This window comes from Diuraphis noxia, unplaced genomic scaffold (genome assembly GCF_037042655.1).
Source record: "Diuraphis noxia isolate RWA-SAM2 unplaced genomic scaffold, SU_Dnox_SAM2 contig0004, whole genome shotgun sequence".
Taxonomy (NCBI): Eukaryota; Metazoa; Arthropoda; class Insecta; order Hemiptera; family Aphididae; genus Diuraphis; species Diuraphis noxia.
This window is the reverse complement of record NW_028301714.1, coordinates 43,711,698-43,731,903: the sequence shown is the minus strand read 5'-3', so window position 1 is coordinate 43,731,903 and position 20,206 is coordinate 43,711,698. Positions and strand designations below refer to the sequence as shown.

The 20,206-nt window shown below is 29.5% G+C and overlaps 2 protein-coding genes across 3 annotated transcripts in view; one reads left to right on the top strand and one right to left on the bottom strand.

Annotated features, from left to right (window-relative positions):
- Positions 1 to 20,206, top strand: part of LOC107168172 (rho GTPase-activating protein 20-like) — a 213,063-nt gene that overhangs the window by 82,237 nt on the left and 110,620 nt on the right. The gene's annotated exons all lie outside the window — the stretch shown is intronic.
- Positions 16,481 to 19,582, bottom strand: LOC149056092 (uncharacterized). Its single transcript, XM_089227540.1, has 3 exons — positions 18,797 to 19,582; positions 17,032 to 18,698; positions 16,481 to 16,958 (listed from the first exon to the last, which is right to left on the bottom strand). The coding sequence occupies exons 1-3, from the start codon at positions 19,332 to 19,334 to the stop codon at positions 16,887 to 16,889; spliced, it is 2,277 nt and encodes a 758-aa protein (XP_089083666.1). The 5' UTR covers positions 19,335 to 19,582; the 3' UTR covers positions 16,481 to 16,886.

Sequence of the window (20,206 nt, the reverse complement as noted above, 5' to 3'; positions counted from 1 at the left end):
ATATTTATCACCGTACAATATTGTGTTAACTATTTTATTAATGAGATACAATATACGTGCGTTGGGTGAACATAAAAACGCGCGTGTCGGACTCACGTATTATGACGAATAATAATATCGAGAACACGGTAAATAGTTGCGTAAATAATAAAAAAAAAAAAAACTATGAAAATATCGAAATATTTGTGTGCATATTCAAAATAATAATAATAATACTTACACGTATCGTAAATATTATATTATTTTATGACACTATAAAGTACAAAGCACGCGTGTAAACAATAGCATATCCATGGATCATGTATATTATTAATATTATATTATTGTACTTATTACATTTTCCTGGCGCGTGCAGAAATGGGCACACTGGGCACAGATCGCAACTACGTTTTCTCAGGAAATATTTCCAACATCACGCGATTGCCTGCTGCCATCACACGTACATATATATAATGCTGACTTTTCTATAGCACGTGTAGAAGTTCACTTTTCCGTGGCGCGCGCGTTCATTGTTGTCGGAAATCGCCTGTCGCCTTTATGAATTGGCAATATCTCCGACGGACTACATATTATTATATATAGGCACGCTTGTGTGTGTTATATTATATACATAGGTGCACACATGTATATACTTACATGTCTATATATATATGTAGCTAATGTGTATAGAATAAACTACATATAATAATACATATTATATATGAAATTAAAGTTCCGTATATATATATAAATATGTGTATAATATTCTGATGACATGCTATACCTTGACAAGTATTAGGTACTCATGTGACTCTGAAGAAGATATGGCTACGACCTATATATAATATATACGTGGTAGGTATACGTGATTTTAAAATAAAATATGTTGGTATTAACAAGACGGAGAAAGAAAGATTATATAATTGGATAAAAAAACAACGTGAGGAACGCTAGGGAATATTGAAAATTGTTGGATTTCCAACAAACATGTACTTACCTATAATCTACCTACTCAAAATCCAAACTTGTTTGAAAGTGTTTTTATTGACAAGATTTCGAAATAACACCATACACTTAATATGGTTTTCAAAAAAAAAAAAAAAAAAACCAATAACCCAACTATCAATATTTAGGTATTATACTAAATTTATAGCATTTAAAAGAAGTTATAGGTAATAATTGTTTGAATTGTTTAAAATATTTGCCGACATCGCTTATCTCAACACTATTATTAGTTATTTTACTTATTACACTATCGATGTACAGTTTAATATTATATTGTATTACGTGTAAAATTAGGCATTTTTGCAAGTTCATTTAATAATTTTTTTATATGTACCTATACATGTATAATCATAATGATCACTTGCCCATGAAATTATTTTGTCTATTCAATATAACATAATATTGTGACTAGGTGAAATCAAAATAAGTTTCTAATAACACAGCTGATACAAATCAAAAGGATTATAAATAATAGATAATGTGTTGAAGATTTAATCGAATCGAAAGTCCGCTGTAGTTCCAAATCAACATAGAAATCACGATCAATTCGTTTACTGTGTCTTTATAAGGAAAACTGGTGGGTAAACTTCGTAGAGTTCTAGTTTACTTCGTAAAAAAAACATGATTTCAATATTATATACATTTAAATACATAATATACCAATTACCAGCAGCGTATAATGTACATAATATCAAAGGCAATGGTTTTTCTATAAATGATGCATAAATATAATATATATATATGTTACGGGCAAAGTATACAATTTGGGCATTTTTAAATTGTCCGGACATTTTATACAATGCCCTTCGTGTATTGGACAATGTAGATAACGGATGAGATGATTTAATGAATAATGGCATGTACATATTTATATTATTAGAAAATAAAATAAGTTTTTTAATTTTATTATCACTTATTGTCGATAATATATTCGTATGATGTCGCAATACTTAGTTAATAAAAACTAACATGTAAGTAGGTATACAAACTACAAAAAATATAAAATATGTACTTATACGTGGTTATATAAAATTCAAATTAAGTATAATAATTGGATCGGATTATATTATTTATTATAAAACTTTAGTATAATATTATGGTTTGGATCGTGTGAAATTGTCGTTAAAGGTCTTAGCAAAAGATTTACAGATCAAAGAGATATCAAAATGGTGGAATTAGGGGTGGCTACTGCAGGATAATACTGTCTTGTTGTATACAAAACGGCTTCCGTCTATATTGTTTGTTTATTTCCAAACGGCTCCTGTCAAAAAATGTTTCACAAATATGTAAATTTCCAAACGACTTTTGTATTTGACAAATAGTTTTAAGCTTATTGATATTCTGATTCAAGAACAATCTGAGACGCAAATAAAAGGTCGTATAGTCATCCTGATACACCCTGGATCCTAAAAAAAAAAAACTGTGGCAATCATTGATGAATTTCTAACTAACATATGATTTTTATATTTTAATTATTATTTTAAGTATTTTAATAAAAAGTTTTATTTGTACGTCACATTATGATCAAATCTTATTTAATTGATAAATATATTTGAGCCAAAGGAGCCAATGAGGGCCCCAATAGAATTCGTAATATAGTTGCATTTACATTTCAAACGTAGGTACCTACTAGGTATGTTAACCAGAAATAAAAATATTGTGTTCAAATTAAATTGTATTATGTTAATCAAATTTAGCGTTAAAATATATTATAGTTTACTCGTATCGATATAATTATTGTACCTACCTACATATATACTGTATAAACTATATAGTAAATAGTATAATATTATGATATGAGCTATATAACTGGTTTTGGTGTGAATGGTAATTTTTCTCAATCCGTAACGTTTCTTCACACAAATACACAATACCCGTACAGGCTGTATACTTGTATATATAATATGGAAAATATATTATTGCCGTGGCGGCGTCGTCGGCGATTTTCCGCGAGCACGCGCGCGCCGCCCATCACACAAATAGTACGTGCAACCGCGTCATCGAAGAAGTATCCGATTTTCATGTCCTATTGTATACGTCGCGTACTACCTATATAATATAAATATAAATTAATAATAATAACAACAACAACAACAACAATAATAATAATAATGAACTATAATAATGAAACATTTTCTCCTACGCGGAGCTAAAAAAGAAAAAAAATCGACAAGATGGACTCTTCATCTTATATATTATCTACGTGAACACTTGTAACTGTAAGATTATTGTATAATTATATACATTGTTGTTATTGTTGTTATCATTATTATTGTTGTACTTACGTATAACACGCGTTATATGCATATAATGAACAAAATCAAATTATCGCCAAACCTAAATTTTGGATACTCTGTGCAGCATATATTATTATGACCGCGGGCCATGTTCAAATAATACTATACAAAGGAAAAAACACACTGGTAAGCAACTGTACTAATATACATAACATTATAATATAGTACAATGAAAACTTTTAGTCGAACCCAAACATAATTGTTAATTTGCTGGAAAGGATTGGCCATAAAGTATTGGCAACATATGTATTATGCTTCATAAAATACAATATATGTATATAATGTACATAATATATCTTAAGCCAGTATACAGGATATCAAGTTTTTGTTGTGAAAGATATAATTACAATATTATACACAGGTACATATTATTATAATATATATAATATGTTCCTTTTACCTATGTATGCTTATTTACTATATATATATAGGTATTATAATGTATTTTTTTTATTACAAAAACCTATATCCACGTTACGCAATATTTTTAAATGAATTTCCACATAAAAATCATACACTTCACAGTGTTATTAAGATAATATAAACACACGTCGCATCGAGTAAACATATTATACTTGATAAACAGTAATTATTTGCATACGATTTACGGCGTATATATAAGTATAGTATATAATCAGGCTATTATAATGTTCTATAGTATATAATATGTAATAAACCCTAAAGAGGCGTTCGGTGTCAGAGCACTATAATGTGTTCGTATAGGTAAAGTTCAACTTGGAGGCCAGAGAAGATTTTGACCGTGTTATAAATGTGTGAAATATAATGCGGGAAACAAACGAAATTATATAGTGTATTTGCGCCCATAGAATATGCGAATCGTAAAAGTGTAAAACCGACGAATTGAAGCCCCACAAGTTGTAATGTGCCGTGTATTTCGCATTCCGTATTGACGTTTGCAGAATATTTGTGGCCAGACACGTTCGTATGCATACAAATTATCAAAGGCATATTATAATATTATATTTTGGTCGCGACTCGTGGAAATACTACTCAATTAGGAATAATATAAATATAAATATTATATGGGTAGAAACGTAGAGTATAATAATTATATTGTAAATAAATGAGTTCTAAATCGTGTGGCTTTTCTTGAGTTTACTTTTTTTTATATACCTACCTTTTTTATAGACTCAAAGTTCTAATAGTTCTATTATAAACAATAAGGTTAAATGTACATAATTTATTGTCAAACCATTGCATAGCACTAGGGTTGGAACTTGGATTTCATACTTATAAAGACATGAAGAAATCGAAAATATTATTTATTAGCATTTTTTTAATTATTGACCTTAATATTACAAAAAAGTTCTCTTGTCTATTATTATTGTTGTGATATGTTAACTGATTTTCTTTGTTTTTTATTTACAAATTTGTTTTCCTTTCCACGCCCTTTAACTCAAGACGAACGTTATATTGTAACGTAATACACTAAATCATATAGACACAAAAACACATATTATAATAATATACAGTTTATAAGTATAGCTATACCTTGTATACCTACAACCTACATGCATAGAACACGTTGAACACGATGTTCAATGCCAAATCGATTTTTATACATCCATGCATGGTGTGCGGGTACACACACGAAGAGTGTGCCTGTATTTAAATGCAAAGTAAAAAGCGCTCGTGTTATATTTACGCACACACACATGCATTTTGTAATACTTCATACCCCTCATAATATATGCAAAGACGGTCTTCGAGTTTATAGGCATTTTACAACCAAGTGTGTCAATCGTGGTTTACGTAATCACATTCGCGAAGAGACTAAAATTATTATTATTGTACGACTAGGGAACAATAATATTACACTTTATAATAGTGTGAATACATTATACATATAATTAGCATATTTATTTTTAAAACAATTATTGTAACTACGAAAATTATATTATAATTATAATGTTATAGGTATTATCAAGAGCGGTCTTAGATTTTTCGGAAGTCAGGTTAAAATAGTTTCTTGGGGTTCTTTTAACAATTTAACATTTATTTTCTTTGAAATATTCAAATATACGATCTATTGGTACCTATTAATTACAATTACATTTTATGGATTAATTATTATATGTTATTTATTAATTTACAAGTCATCGGATCTATGCAGTTGGTAGAACTCCTAAAATTAGTTTAAAATATAATATCATTATAGTTAACTAACATAGATTGTTTCATTATTAAAATAACATCGGTTACTGGCTACTGATTATTGATATTATTATAATAGATAATAAATTTTGATGTATTAAGTTTAATCACTTATATGTAAAACGTATAAAAATAATAGATAATTTTGTATTGTACTGGTACATTTTTAAGTTTTAATTTATTTAATGATGATGAGCCATGGCCCATGGACCAACTCTCACCAGTCCCTTAGAAACACAGATCACATCATATCGTTGTATACACGAAAATCTTTTTCAAGAATAGATTATTATATACATATATATTTTGGAATGACCCTAACACACTAGGTATACATATTTGGAATTAAAGTTTGCAGTGTGTGCTAACGTGCAGCTGCAGTAAAGAATTGAATGAAAAATTCGTATGCATATATGTACCTAGGTACTATAATTGTGCACTATCATTAAGTCATCATCCTATCCAAACCGCTTAAAAGTATTAAACATATAATAATATTAATAATAATATTTTAATAGTACATACCTACCTATATTATAATAATAGTAATACTCTTGCTCTGATTTCAAACCAAACACGTTTTCTTTGATAAACAACATGAACATTTATGTTATTTTTGTATTGATGATGCATCGCACACATAAAAATTAAATATAATTATATTTTATCCAATTTTTATACTACCTATTGGCTATTGGCTATTAAAACAACGAGAAAATCGCCCTAAGACTGGAAAATCAAATACCTATATATCATTATAGGTAGGCACCTGACTACTCGTCCATCATTGTTAAAAATTCGTCAATGCCGTGAAGATGTCTAGAACTCCTAGGCTACTTCTAGTTTCCATATGGTTCTAGGGTTCTTCTAAATCAATATGAAACAATTTTGTAAAAGGTATACATCACAAAAAAATTTTCACGAAGCCCTTCTTTCCCGACAATAATTTCTATCTTAAGATCCTCTTATGCTCACTATTTGTTTTCTTTCTCTAGCCCACGGGAAATGCGGTTTATGTATATTTTGTGTGGGTTTGAAAGTGAAAATAAATATTATTGCTCTGACATCTTCTTTCATAATCATTTGCATAAGCCACTCCTTAAATTGTGTAAAAGAGATTAAGCATTTGAAATTATAGTCCTTAAAATTGTTATATATTAATACGATTACCTAAAACTTAGAATTTGAATATTCTTATCATTTTAAAAAATTGGAGTGAGCTGCATGTTTGATTAATCTTCGTATATATTTCAATACATTCGTTCACGTTTGGTCGACTTGAAAATCGAAATGAACGGTTTAAGCGTTATTATAACATTATTAGCATGAGCAAATTTCAGTGGAACGATTTCATTTCATAGGGCCGCTAATTTCACAGATTATATTATTAAGTAATAATAGTAACAACACATTGTTCGGTGGCCGCTGTGGAAACCTACTGATTTCAATTTATTTTATTATATATATCGACGGTGAAATAATCGTTCCCGCAGGTGCATTATGTATCATGCACATAAAATATTGCATGTATTATGTATAATTATTTATTACAGTGTTACGCTTGATTTACGGAATAGTATGACGAACGGATGAGGTGATAGCTGACTATTTCACGTACAGATGAGCCAGATGAGGGTCTCGAGTCTGGGCCACACCACAACACAGCGTCACAGCCCGCAATGTCGCATTATATAGTGTATAAAATAATAATAATATAATTGTAGGCAGTATAACAAAGACTCAACGTAAAACCGGTAACTAATAATATTTAATATTTATAACGTCTGTAATAATTTATCATTCGCCGTTGGACTCGTCAGAACTGTAGTGCACGCGGGGAGATTAGTCTCTACAAATATATATAGTAGGTACCTACTCAATACGCAATCACAAAAATTGAGATCCATTTATGTATTGGGTGTTCGAGAATGTGATAGGTATGGCTTATTCGTATATTATGTCGCCTTATATTTAATGATGTTATGGGACATTATGACTTATTCACGAGCGATTACAGTATAGCATAACATTTTATTATAATATTAAGTTTTTGTAGGTATACCTAGCTACCTAGATATTATACGAACACAAACACAGATATTTATTAATATATGCCGAAGGCAGCAGGCGTTTTTAAATAGTTCTCTGCACGTTCCCCTCCCCTCACCATGCCTTCGATATATATAAATATGGTATTTTGAGTGATATTACACAACCTGATATACAGAGTGCATGGTTCACCAAACATGCTCAATCCCAAATTTTCCTTTATAATAATAAACTTATTCAAATTTTAAATTATTATCAATGACCATATTTTAAAATTCTTAATTATGTTTGTTCTACTTAAGAAGTATTTTGTGGTGGTGCAAACTTCTGTTTTTTTTTTTCAAATGAGTACTTCTTTACTTTATTTACTATAAATTATTTAATGGATCTTTTTTTTTTAAATATTGATATACCTAATTCAAAACTCGAACGAAAAGTTTTTCAATTAGGTAGTAAAATGTTTTTAAAATAAGGATACTAGTCCTTATAATATTTGCATATACAAATTATTTTACAAAAATATGAAATAGATTATCATACCAACCACACTCAAAATGTCAACACTGGTAACCGCTGGTGCATTATTATACAAAAATAATAGTTCAAATTTTGATTCTGATACGTCTAAATTTTCAAAAAAATGATTTCCTAAATATCATAAATTTGTGTATCCAATTTACATAAGGCAATCATTAAGTAGTTAATTCTAAAGAATTTTAAAATACGGTCTTAAAGTATATTTAAGAATTTCAAAAATCAGATTTTGAATAACTGCTGTAACCCGATAGTTGTCATTATACATAGGTTTTTACACAAAATGTTATAAAAATATTATGGACCTTTATGTATGTCTTTATAGTATAATAATATATACTACATTAGTTTTTAATTACTACACACTCGTAGGTATTCGTATATCAAAATGTTCTCTTTTTTCATGCGATGTTTTTCGAGTGTTTCATGGCGTGGCTTATGTGTACAATTTATTTATATAAAAGTATTGAGTTATGAAATGTTTATGTAAGAGACATAAATGTATCTCAAAAATTGTATACTTTATAGGTATTCGTAATGTATCCGGCTGTTCAACAACGGCACTACAGAAATAATTGCGACCAGATAAATACTAACGTTTTACCCTTTACAGTTTAGTAAATCAGTCCATTTTCCTGAATCTAACTACATGGGTAATTCAGTATAGTGATGTACTGGTGCTCAAGCGAATATTCATGATTTCAGGTTATATAGGTGTTGGGTGCGTACAGGAAAGGGAAAAAATCTTCTAAACAAAATATTATAAAACTCAGCGGACCGTTGTTGGACAACTTTACACAAATTAGCATAATTAATCGAATATGTCATAAAAACCATACGATTCATTGGCGGCCACTGCACAGTGCACAGCACCGGTGTTTAATATTATTACTTTCGCGTATCAAATTCGTTATTATATATTATTTATGCATTTTTTTCTAAACTCATTTTTATAGAACTGGAAACTACTAGTCTTAACTCTTAAGTCAAGGTCAGGTTTTTTCAAAACTAGAATTATATATATATATATATATATATATATTATTCGATATGGTGGACCACAGGCTGATGTAACTTAACGGCTAACATACAAAAATGTCGTATTAAAGGTAGAAACAATCGACAGTTTTCGTTTTAGTTAGACACAATAATGATTAAACTGATTGAAATGTAGTGAATATAATATTATTATTATATTATAGTGTACATATAGTGTGAATGTATTTCCTGTTTTTCGATTTTACGGTGACCAGTCATTGATAAAAACTATAGGTATTTGAATTGAAAAATCTGCATACTCTTTTTCACATATTATAATAATATACTGCTTGTATAATATAATATGTATGTTATTACATCTGCCATCAGGAGAACTAATGTCCGATGACGATGAACATGTCGTTATATGTATAATAAACTGCTGCTGAAGCACGATATATAAAGAACATATTTTTGTGTACACGGATTGCACGCATTCATGTGTATACTTATATATACCTACATTGTACTTAACCATGATATTACTATTTTGCCCTCCAATCACCTCTTAGCAGTATTTTAAATCTTATACAACAACATAAGTATATACATATATATATATAACAAATATATTATTAAGTTGAGACTTTAAATATACATATTTTATAAAATAGAGGCATTAAATAATAATTAAAATCTGATATATTTACAAGAGTTAGTTAAGAGAAACCAAATTGCAATTAAAGAAAACACACCATCCGCACTATTTTATTGCATAATTTTCAAAAATCATATCCCTATGATTTTTTTATAAAAATTTTGTTATTGACATCTTCAGACGAAGAAAAACTCTACGAAACACTCTGTATATACAAATATAAAATAATAAACGTACCACAATATATATATGTGCATACATATATATTGTATACATGTTACCGGAGCAGAAAACGAGGCTCATTATTACCAGAAAGGTAATAGGAAAAAAAACGAAAATAATAATATATAACAACATGGCCTGTGCTGCAGTGGGTGGATGTGAGCCTACTAAATTACGGGTTACCGCCGAGTAGGAATGTCTCGCGTGTTCCTCCACGACGTGTACATATATACATACATATATATATATAATATGTTATATTACCTAATATATAGACGTACAGTTCTATACACGCGCGCGCGTAAACCAGCAGGAAAATATAATAAAGTATACTTATAATACGTTATATGTTGTTGTTGGTGAAGTCACCGTCGTTGTAGATGTGTACGTATTATGCAGGGACATCATTTTGAAAATTCGAGTACATTTGGTACAGATGGTACAGTATAACTAAATTGTGTAACACACAGTGCATATATCTCTTATTTTTATACTTGAGAGTTATAGTGATTATAGCGTTGTGTATGTGTTGAGCAGCATCGCACACTGCAACAGCCGGACAGTGTCTATAGAAAGAATCATTTTTTAGTAGCCTAATCGGGTCAGATATATTATGATATTAAAATTAATATTATAATATAAGAATATACTCATTGTATAACATGATATTATAAACTTAATATAGTCACCGTTGACCGATGTTTGATATCAACACATGAGGCCGCGAGCTGCGCGTCGTGATGTCTGCAGTGAAAATGTATATTACTTTCGTTTAAAATCACTTTTTTTTATACATATTACGCTAGTGGGGTTTCTATTAAAATATAACTACGTTATATTTTCTTAGATATTATATATAAATATATATAAAACAAAAAAACATAATATTATTCGACCGATGATTTAAGAAAAAACGAAAGTTATAAACGTATCTATATATAAACATAATAAAGTAATATTTCGGAAACATGAAAAATTCTTTAACTCTGAAAACTAACGGGAAACATGTACTATAAAGAGTAAAGATGAATGATGATGCTTTGATGCGACTTACAATATTTTAACAGTCCATTACGAGTATAGTCTGCAGTTTAAATAGAATAATAGGATCTATTACCGTTGTAGATATATTTTATTATTATTATATATTTATATGAATTGTATATCTAAAAGGAAAACAAGTAAATCAATTTGAAATTAAGTAATTATACTTACCCTCCCAACGAAAACTATAATTTATTGCTCGGTGATTTATTCGTCCGAGTTCAAAATCCATTAAGTAATGAAAAAAATCCTTATTTCCATATTGTCCGGATGCATTTTACTTTATTTTTTTGTATAGAAAAATAACATTTTAATTTATTAGCCATTTTTTGATCAAAAATCAATTCAAACGATTCACTAATATGGTATTCAAAACTGATTTTGTACCATGTGAATACTTTTAATATTGTTAAATTGTTCATCCAAAATCTAGATTAAAAATAATGTTAAAATAACTTAATTCTTGCGAAAAATTGACAAATTGCTAATAATTATTGTAAACAAACAATAGCAAATATTCAATGAACATTTCCATGATATTATTATCGTCGCTATATCGTAGCATAAGAATTAGACAAGTTGTTTACGTATATAATTGTATTTATTGTCTATACAATGTATAATATATATTTGCAAAAAGACGCGAATTATTTCGTAACACTCAACCGGTTTTGGCCAATGGATTGGGCGAGCACACAAGGAAAAGGGAAGAGAATTAAAAAAATAAATAAAAAGAAGAATAAACCGCATTCCAACCGGTCACTTTGGATACTTCGGATCGTTAGTCAAACATTTTTTAAACTTTTTTTTTAAGGGAGGGGTGTATTATGATGTATGTTAAATGAATTATTAGGCCCCGGGTAGAAGTTATAATATTATATATTTATATATAAGATGTAATATTTATTATTTAGGTAGAATATACTTAGATTGTTTAGTAACGATTAAAAATTTATTAAATACTACTACAGAAAATTTCAAACTAATATTTTAAGTAACTGTAACTATTATACCTATATATTGAGATTATATTAACCCGTTACAACGATAAGAATACTGAACATTTTAGTTCAGGTAATATAAATGACATGATATTGAGAGATTGGCACGTGTAATTCAATATAGGCAAATCTAAAGTTTATAATATTTTTACCCATTGATACTATGATGATAATAATATAATGTACGCGTTGTACAGTTTATTATACGTTATACTCTTATACTTTAGGATTCAGGCTTAATTTTGTTCTAAAATTATGGATTATGAACACTGTTTTTCTTGTTTTCGATAAATTATCACGTACCTATGTAATATGACATAATATAACGACATTTTACGCGATTCCTGACTTCAAGTAAAAATGTACAGACTACATACAATATAATAGTTAGTCGACTACCATAAATGTTACAAGTAGGTGTAGCATGTATCATAAACATAATGTGCTTATAATATATTTCAATATATTATAGCATTCTTTCCAATAGGTAAATACGTGCAGTTCTGCACCAGGGTAACGGAATGCTGCATGCGTATTGGCGTAAGTGATTTTTAATTGTCCACCACCGCCGCGCCGACCACCAAAGTCATAAGTAGTAATAATCATAATATAGGTACATATATATATATATATATATATACCTCGCCCATGTGATGCAGGCCCATTGGAATGTCCCGCGATGAGTGTTGAGTGTGAGTAGTATATATTATATGGTGTATGCAGACAGCCACCACTGCATCGACCACTCGGCGCGATGAGTCATAATATAAGATATGTCGGCGGCAGCATCAGTGCATATTATAACAACTGGACTTGAAGGTAGGAAAGTAATGCAATCGAAGAGGAGAGTATAATATTATAGGTAGTCACAATTTGAAAAACCCAATCGATGGTTTCAAAACACTAAACTAGTAAGTTGAAGAACCTCAAAAAAAAAAAAAATTGGTTAATAAATATTTTTCCAAATGCTAAATTGAGGGAAGAGTTCTAGTATATAGAGGACTCAATAAATGACTACGAGGCAGCGAATACCATGAAAAAATTTAGTTTATTTTAATTTAAAAAAATTAACGCAGAAACTACTCTGTATACAAGTAGAAAAAATATTTGGATGGAATAAGTTACACAAAGACCGCGGATAAATATCACCGATAAAGTAATAAAAACGTTCTGTAAAATGAATCCTTAAGTCATTCTTACTAGATTATTTTAGATCTTCATGTAATTCAGAACAGTTAATTCTCATTGACGCGCTCGACATAGTGTAATAAAGTTTAAAATCATCGGCAGATTTAAACGTACAACATTTAAAACAACTATCAATACCAATTAAAAATATTATACTCAACCAAGGAATCTGAGGGTCTTTTAATGAAAACACAAATGTCCAAGAGCACATCATTTTGAAAGTTCATATTAATTTTTTGAATCATTTACATTTTTTAAAATAATTTATTGAATTTATTCTTTTCACATATCATAATATTTTAGTTTATTTCCATATAATTTAGGAAAAGTAGATTTTAAATTATTAATTTTGGGAATACATGTAATATATGTTGAACATTATCTACTAATTTATATAGCAGCTGGAAGATTTGGTTGACCTAAAAGGACAAAGAATGCAATTAAATTGACGCAAATAACAATCCATGTCTTTAGTAATTTCCGAAATAAATAAAAATGAGTCATAATTATGTTTCTGAAAAGTTGAATTTTAAGTTATGTCGGGACCGAATTATTTCAATTTTAACGTATATCAATTCCCTTCTAAATTCGAAATGGCCATAGAAATAAATTATACACATTAATTAAATAAAAATGGTTTTGTAATTTTATTTGCTGCAGTGGTGCCACAATATTGTTGTTATACGTATCTTCTCTTATCCAGAGAAAAAGATCATGCGCGCGCCACTGACCTACGCAAAATGCGCACATTGGTTTTGTAGAAAAAAAAAACAATGAAGAGCCACAGTAGTAATAATATAGTTGTATAATTGCAGCGCACGTCGTTTCCACTGGGAAACGTGTGTCAGTCGACCGAGAGAGAGTCATTAATAATAGAGCTCTAAACGTGTAATTCTGGTGCCGTGTATTATACACGAATAATATATTGTATACGTCTTAATTAAATGTCAACGTTGGAAATAGGTTTACTTGGGGCTCTTTTTCATCGGTTTCCACAACGCGTTGTTCTGTGTCCGAGATATATTAATATTTCGTCTCCGTATTCCTTGATATATGATTATAAAATTATAACGTCGCATATTTTTAGAAACAGCACTTAGTTCGAACCGAGACGTTGTATATCTCACATGACTACCAGTGTTTAACTAACGACGTAGCTACTCGTAAATCTGGCATGCATTGTCGTTTATATGCAGCGTTATTATAATATTACGTGCTGCACCATCACTATAGTGGTGGCAGAGACAATTAAAACGATCAAAAAACCGTTTCACCCACCCTCCCCACGGCAACGCACAGGATAACCTATGGCCCACTATTACGCTTAAGTATAGGCAGGTTAGGTACAGTTGATAGGTAGGACAGGTAGGTATTCGGTAGTAAATACGATTTTGGTTTGGGTTTATTATTATTTTTTTTTTTTAATTTACTCCCGAGAAACCGGTTGTTTATGCGGTGTATTCATCATACGTATATCCGACGGGGTTGTGCCGCGGATGACGACGACGACGGCGATAATAAAATATTATTAGAATTATTATTAAACCCTCGTCGGACGGCTTCAACGACCAGCCACCTGTAGAGGAGGAGATGCGACGCGAGGGCCGAGACAGGTGCTGTGTAGTAAATAGGTACATAATAATATTATTATGTGTACACGTATGTAGTATAGTGTGTGCTTAAGAGAGAGAGACAGAATTCTTATCCGGGGCCAACACCAAACACGTGCCGCCGCCCCCTCACCATTACAACCCCTGGCAGCGAACAGCCCATCCACACTCAACGGATCCCTCTCTGAGGCGCTGTTTCGTTTTACCGAACCGTATTAATTTATCCGTATACCTTGAAACACGCGCAAAGGTATACAGACAATAACACAGAAAACATAATATATATATATATATATATATATATATATATATATAATAAATAATAATATACATTATGAATTATTATCGTGTAATATTTTACCCTTATAGCCATCAGCGGACAGAATTCAGAATTTTACTGCAGACAACGAGAAACGCGTACGGATAAAATATTATATGTTATAATCAATAACACAATCAGACATTTATACATACATACCCGAGTAGGTACATACCTTTTATAATATAGTGTATATTATTATTAGGTGTAATGATTGAGACGAATCATAATTTTATTATTATTGTACGTTAATCTACATCTATTGAATACAGCAACGCCGTTGCAGGCGTATATTGCGGAGTGTACCGAAAACTGACGCGGTTCGACTGTGTGGAAGTGAAAAAACAATATTATCATATGTATAATACTATACCTAATATAGTGCAGGCCACCGTATTTATCTCGTTTTCTTGTGATGGCTTTATCGGATAATTCAGTGGATTATTTTCTCTCTGCAGTAATTAAAATAACACAGCGTGTATAACCCGCCATTTTATTAGAATCGAGTATCCACGTGTGTAGAGATAACATAACGATTATTAATGTTATCCAACAAAAAAAATTGTTGGTAAATCGCCAAAGAATCCACGAAACTTATAATGATTGAGAATTGGCAATGTGATCTGATATTTATTATTCGACGGACGACAACTATTGTACTCGGAACGGCTTAATTTGCATGAAGTGTTACGATCGTTTTTATAGAAAAAAATTACATATTTTAGGTTCTTTATAATGACGACTGTAATAAATTATCGAAAAATATTATGAAAAAAATAATTTATTATTATATTATAACGCGACTAATTATCCTGCTGCTGTTTATGCAAATCTGTCGTGAAATAACTATAGTGGAAGCACGCATTTTATACGAATTGCGTGCGAAACAAACGATCATCGAAAATATAAAAGATAAATAATTTACATATTATACGCATAAATATATAATATATTTTATAAATCAGCTAATTAAAAATACGTTATCGCACGATGTACGGAGTACGAACAAGTATTATTATATAATTACAACTTATAATTCATAAGTATAGAGAATAGATTTTCTGCGGAATATGTATAGGTAATATCTTATAAGTACGTATACTACATTATGATTACTATATTATAAGCGCGATGATGGCGAAAACATTAAAATGTTTAGCTCTTTATTACACCACAATATGCACGAGCGTGTATTTTATTATATTATATTTTCGTAATCGAGTAAAAATCAGAGTCATGTACACAGTTTTTAGATAAATCAAAATTAATTTATTATTAATGTAATAATATACTTATTAAAATTATGCATTTTTACGTCCATTATTGATTAATAAACTTACTGATAATATCATGAAAACCATACAATAATAAACTCCGTTGCTACTCCTTGTTAATAATTGTTATATCATATACTTTAGGGTGGTCCTTAATTTCACACTTTTGAATTTTCATTGCTGGACCCTCCCATTTTTTTTATTATCATATAAAAGTTATATGGAAGAAATTTGGTCATAACTACTCACCCCCTTCCCGTGCCCCAAGAGACTTAAATATAGGACAGAGGGTAGTTAAACGGTTTTTTACATTTTATTCGAAAACTATAAGGTTTATCATAAAAATGTATTGAACTTAAATTGTAGAAAAAATTAAGTTCTATAAAAAATGTATTTACAACATTTTTCGTAAATCTAATATTTCCCCCTAAAAATTAATTTCTTTTGGTTTTTTTGACAGAATTGAATTTTTTTTGCAATTGTTTCAATGTATAATATTAATAAAATGTATGTAATAATAAACCAATTAATTTAAGTTGTATTTCTAAGTAGTTTAATCTTCAAATGGTGTACTCAAAACTTGTCTTGTACATTTTTCATACGTTTTTCTATATTTTTGAATAACCTAAAATTAAATACATAATGCAATTAGTTGTATAAAATTACATTTATTATAGATAAAACTTTTTGTAACCCACTTGAAGTAAAAATTGTTTTTGGTTTTCATTTTTAGTGAATTTATCGTTGAAATCCTCCATAAGCTTTACTCCCCTTTCAGCTGTATCATTAACGATTTGTAACGAATCTATTGTTCTTTTTGCAGACTGGTATGCAAAATTATCATTCCACGTAGTTGGGTTCATTTTCAGGTACTCCGAAGAAATTCCGAATCTTTTAAATATTTTATATGACTTATAACTTAACAAATTCACAGGTAGTTCTTTATTTAAAAATTCGTCCACGTCTTCTAACTTCAAACATAATTTTTTTGGTCCTGATAAAAATTCGTCTTCCAATCCTGGTGTTAATTCTATTTGTTCTTGGTACTTCAACAATTTGTCAGCCATTTTTTTTCTGACATCAAATGAAATCCTTTCATCAAATATAGCAAATACGGCACATTCTTCATTTAGGTACCATAAATGATTTAAAAATTTTGACAAACACGCATCTGCAATTTTTTTATCATCACTTTTATATTCGTTTAAAGTTCGTATAAAATGTATATCGTTAAATGGTGCTTCGCTAACATTTGTAACTGTAAACCAATATTTAATATAATTTTTAACAATAAATGCACTAATTCGCACTATAGCATTTTCTTCATTTTTTTTAATTTGTAATTCAGTTCGTAGTAAAAATATTTTCAGACAGTAAATACATTTTGCCATCCACCTTGCCTGATGACATGCACCCGGTCGACGAATTTTCATGCCACCAGGTGGAGTTTCTCCAAGTATAATAATAACTAGTTCAATTAATTCTTTGTAATCGTCTCTAGGATGGTCTTCGGTAATTTTTTTTAAACAAAATGAAACAATTTCTTCACGTATTGGGGAAATTATTTTTTCAAAATTTTTATTTGTATTCCAAACTAATATTTTTGTTTTATCAATTTTATTCCATGAATTTTGAAAGCGTTTAAAGATTGGTATGATTGGTCCAGACGATACGTATAATTTCGCCTCGTTAAATGCAGCCTGGATAATCAACTCCGAAACGTGATGCCTACAAGCAAAATAAATAATGTCTCTGTTCAATTTCTGCTCCAAAAGTGTAGATGCCCCATTTAGTCTGCCGGTATTTGATGCAGTAGTGTCAAATACAAAACCTTGTACCTTATCAAGCAAAGACCATTTTTCTAAAGAATCATATACAGCTGATGATATTTCACTTCCTGTTCCTGATGGGATTTCTGGAACTCCAAGAAGTTGTTCTCCATTTGGCGTTGAGACAATTACTGGAAGACGATCAACTTTTTCTTGATTAGTTAAGCCAGGAAGTAATTTTGTATCCCAATGTACAATAACAAAATCTACATTTAAGCTAACAAAATCTGAACGAACTTTTTCTGCAATTTCTTTTCGAATACTTTCTCTGCTATTTCTAATAGATGTTCTATTAATAATATAATTAGCCGGATTTAAAGAAAGACTTTCTATACATGCTGTTAATAAATGTACTGCGTCTCTATCACTGACCTTACACTTGTCTAAAGCTGCGGAAAGCCTAGATGTCATGATTGATTTGGTTGCTCTTTGTACTCCAGATGAACCCGGTATATATTCAATTTCTTCATATTCTGAATGTAAACTACATTCTGGGTCTTCCTCTTCCTCGGAACTAGTGAATGCCGGTGTTTCAACTATAATATAATAATAAAATAATGTATAATATGATCAATAAATGAAAAGCTACAATAGGTAGTTGAATGTTTTTCAGTATTAAAATTTTAATAATTACCTAGTTCAATATTTGAAAGTTCAGCTTCATATTTTCGTCGTTTTGTTGCCTCTTTATTTTTTCTAATAATTTGTCTTTTTTCTTTTTTCATAAGTTGCATATCAACTCCTAGCAAACAACCTGGACGACATGGCATTCTTTGTGAACGTAAAAATTCTTTATCAATTTCGATTTTCATAATGTCAAATGCATTTGCATGTGCTATGTCAAATAAGCTGTCTAATTGTTTTTCAAACTCTTTAATCTGAGATTTGTATGTTTCACTTTTCCGTTCTTTATGTTTATCGAGAGTTCGCCATAATTCATACGACTTTTTTAATTTCTTCATACAATCTGCTCGATCTTTAATTGGAATTCGTGCTTTTTTCCAGAATATGATACATTCGTCAATAGCTAAATATGCACTTTCTGACAAATTCATTTTCACTATTCGCATATTAAAAAATAAAACTTTCATACAGTCTCTTAGTGTAGGTAGTTTACTGCCGAGAATTTGATTATCCATTGATCCAATCAAATATATTGTCTTTCGTGGCATTTTTAACAAACGTCGAAAATTTTAATAAATACAAAAAAACAATTTAAAAACTTAACTTTAAATAGAAACAATAAATTAATATCATTAATATCATACACAATACACATTACATGACGTTACGACGATCACGGGTTGACTAACAGAAAATATTCACAAATTCTATGGAAACTATTTAAAGATAAATCGCAATATATAATAATTGATAAGATAACTGAGTTATTGGACTCAATAAAATAGGTATTAACTAAATGGTATATACATTATACAATATTCCCATGTTAATATAAATGTCGATAATAATTTTATCAGACCAAATTTCATCTGCAGTTACTATCTATGAAATGATGTATATATAAATTTAATAATAATAAATAATAATATATAATTAATTACAAAAGGTGGTGTATTTTCCCAAATAAATCAAATATTTTATATTTTATTATTTATTATATAGTATAATAGATTTACGAAAAATGTTGTAAATACATTTTTTATAGAACTTAATTTGTTCTACAATTTAAGTTCAATACATTTTTATGATAAATCTTATAGTTTTCGAATAAAATGTAAAAAACCGTTTAACTACCCTCTGTCCTATATTTAAGTCTCTTGGGGCACGGGAAGGGGGTGAGTAGTTATGCCCAAATTTCTTCCATATAAATTTTATATGATAATAAAAAAAATGGGAGGGTCCAGCAATAAAAACAATAATATTTTTTTTTATCTTCTATAACTAAGGACCACCCTAATATACTTATCTTACTTTAGTTATTTTATCCCACTTTAGTTATATACTATTGTTTGCTGTTCATTATTCATAATATATGAATAGCCAATATTAATAATATTATATTATAAGAAATGTTTACGTG

Coding starts and splice junctions, on each gene's coding strand:
- LOC149056092 (XM_089227540.1), bottom strand. CDS start 19,334: ATGCCACGAAAGACAATATATTTGATTGGATCAATGGATAATCAAATT. Junction 18,699..18,796: donor ACTTTCAAATATTGAACTAG/GTAATTATTAAA, acceptor ATTATATTATAG/TTGAAACACCGGCATTCACT. Junction 16,959..17,031: donor AAAAACAATTTTTACTTCAA/GTGGGTTACAAA, acceptor ATTTAATTTTAG/GTTATTCAAAAATATAGAAA.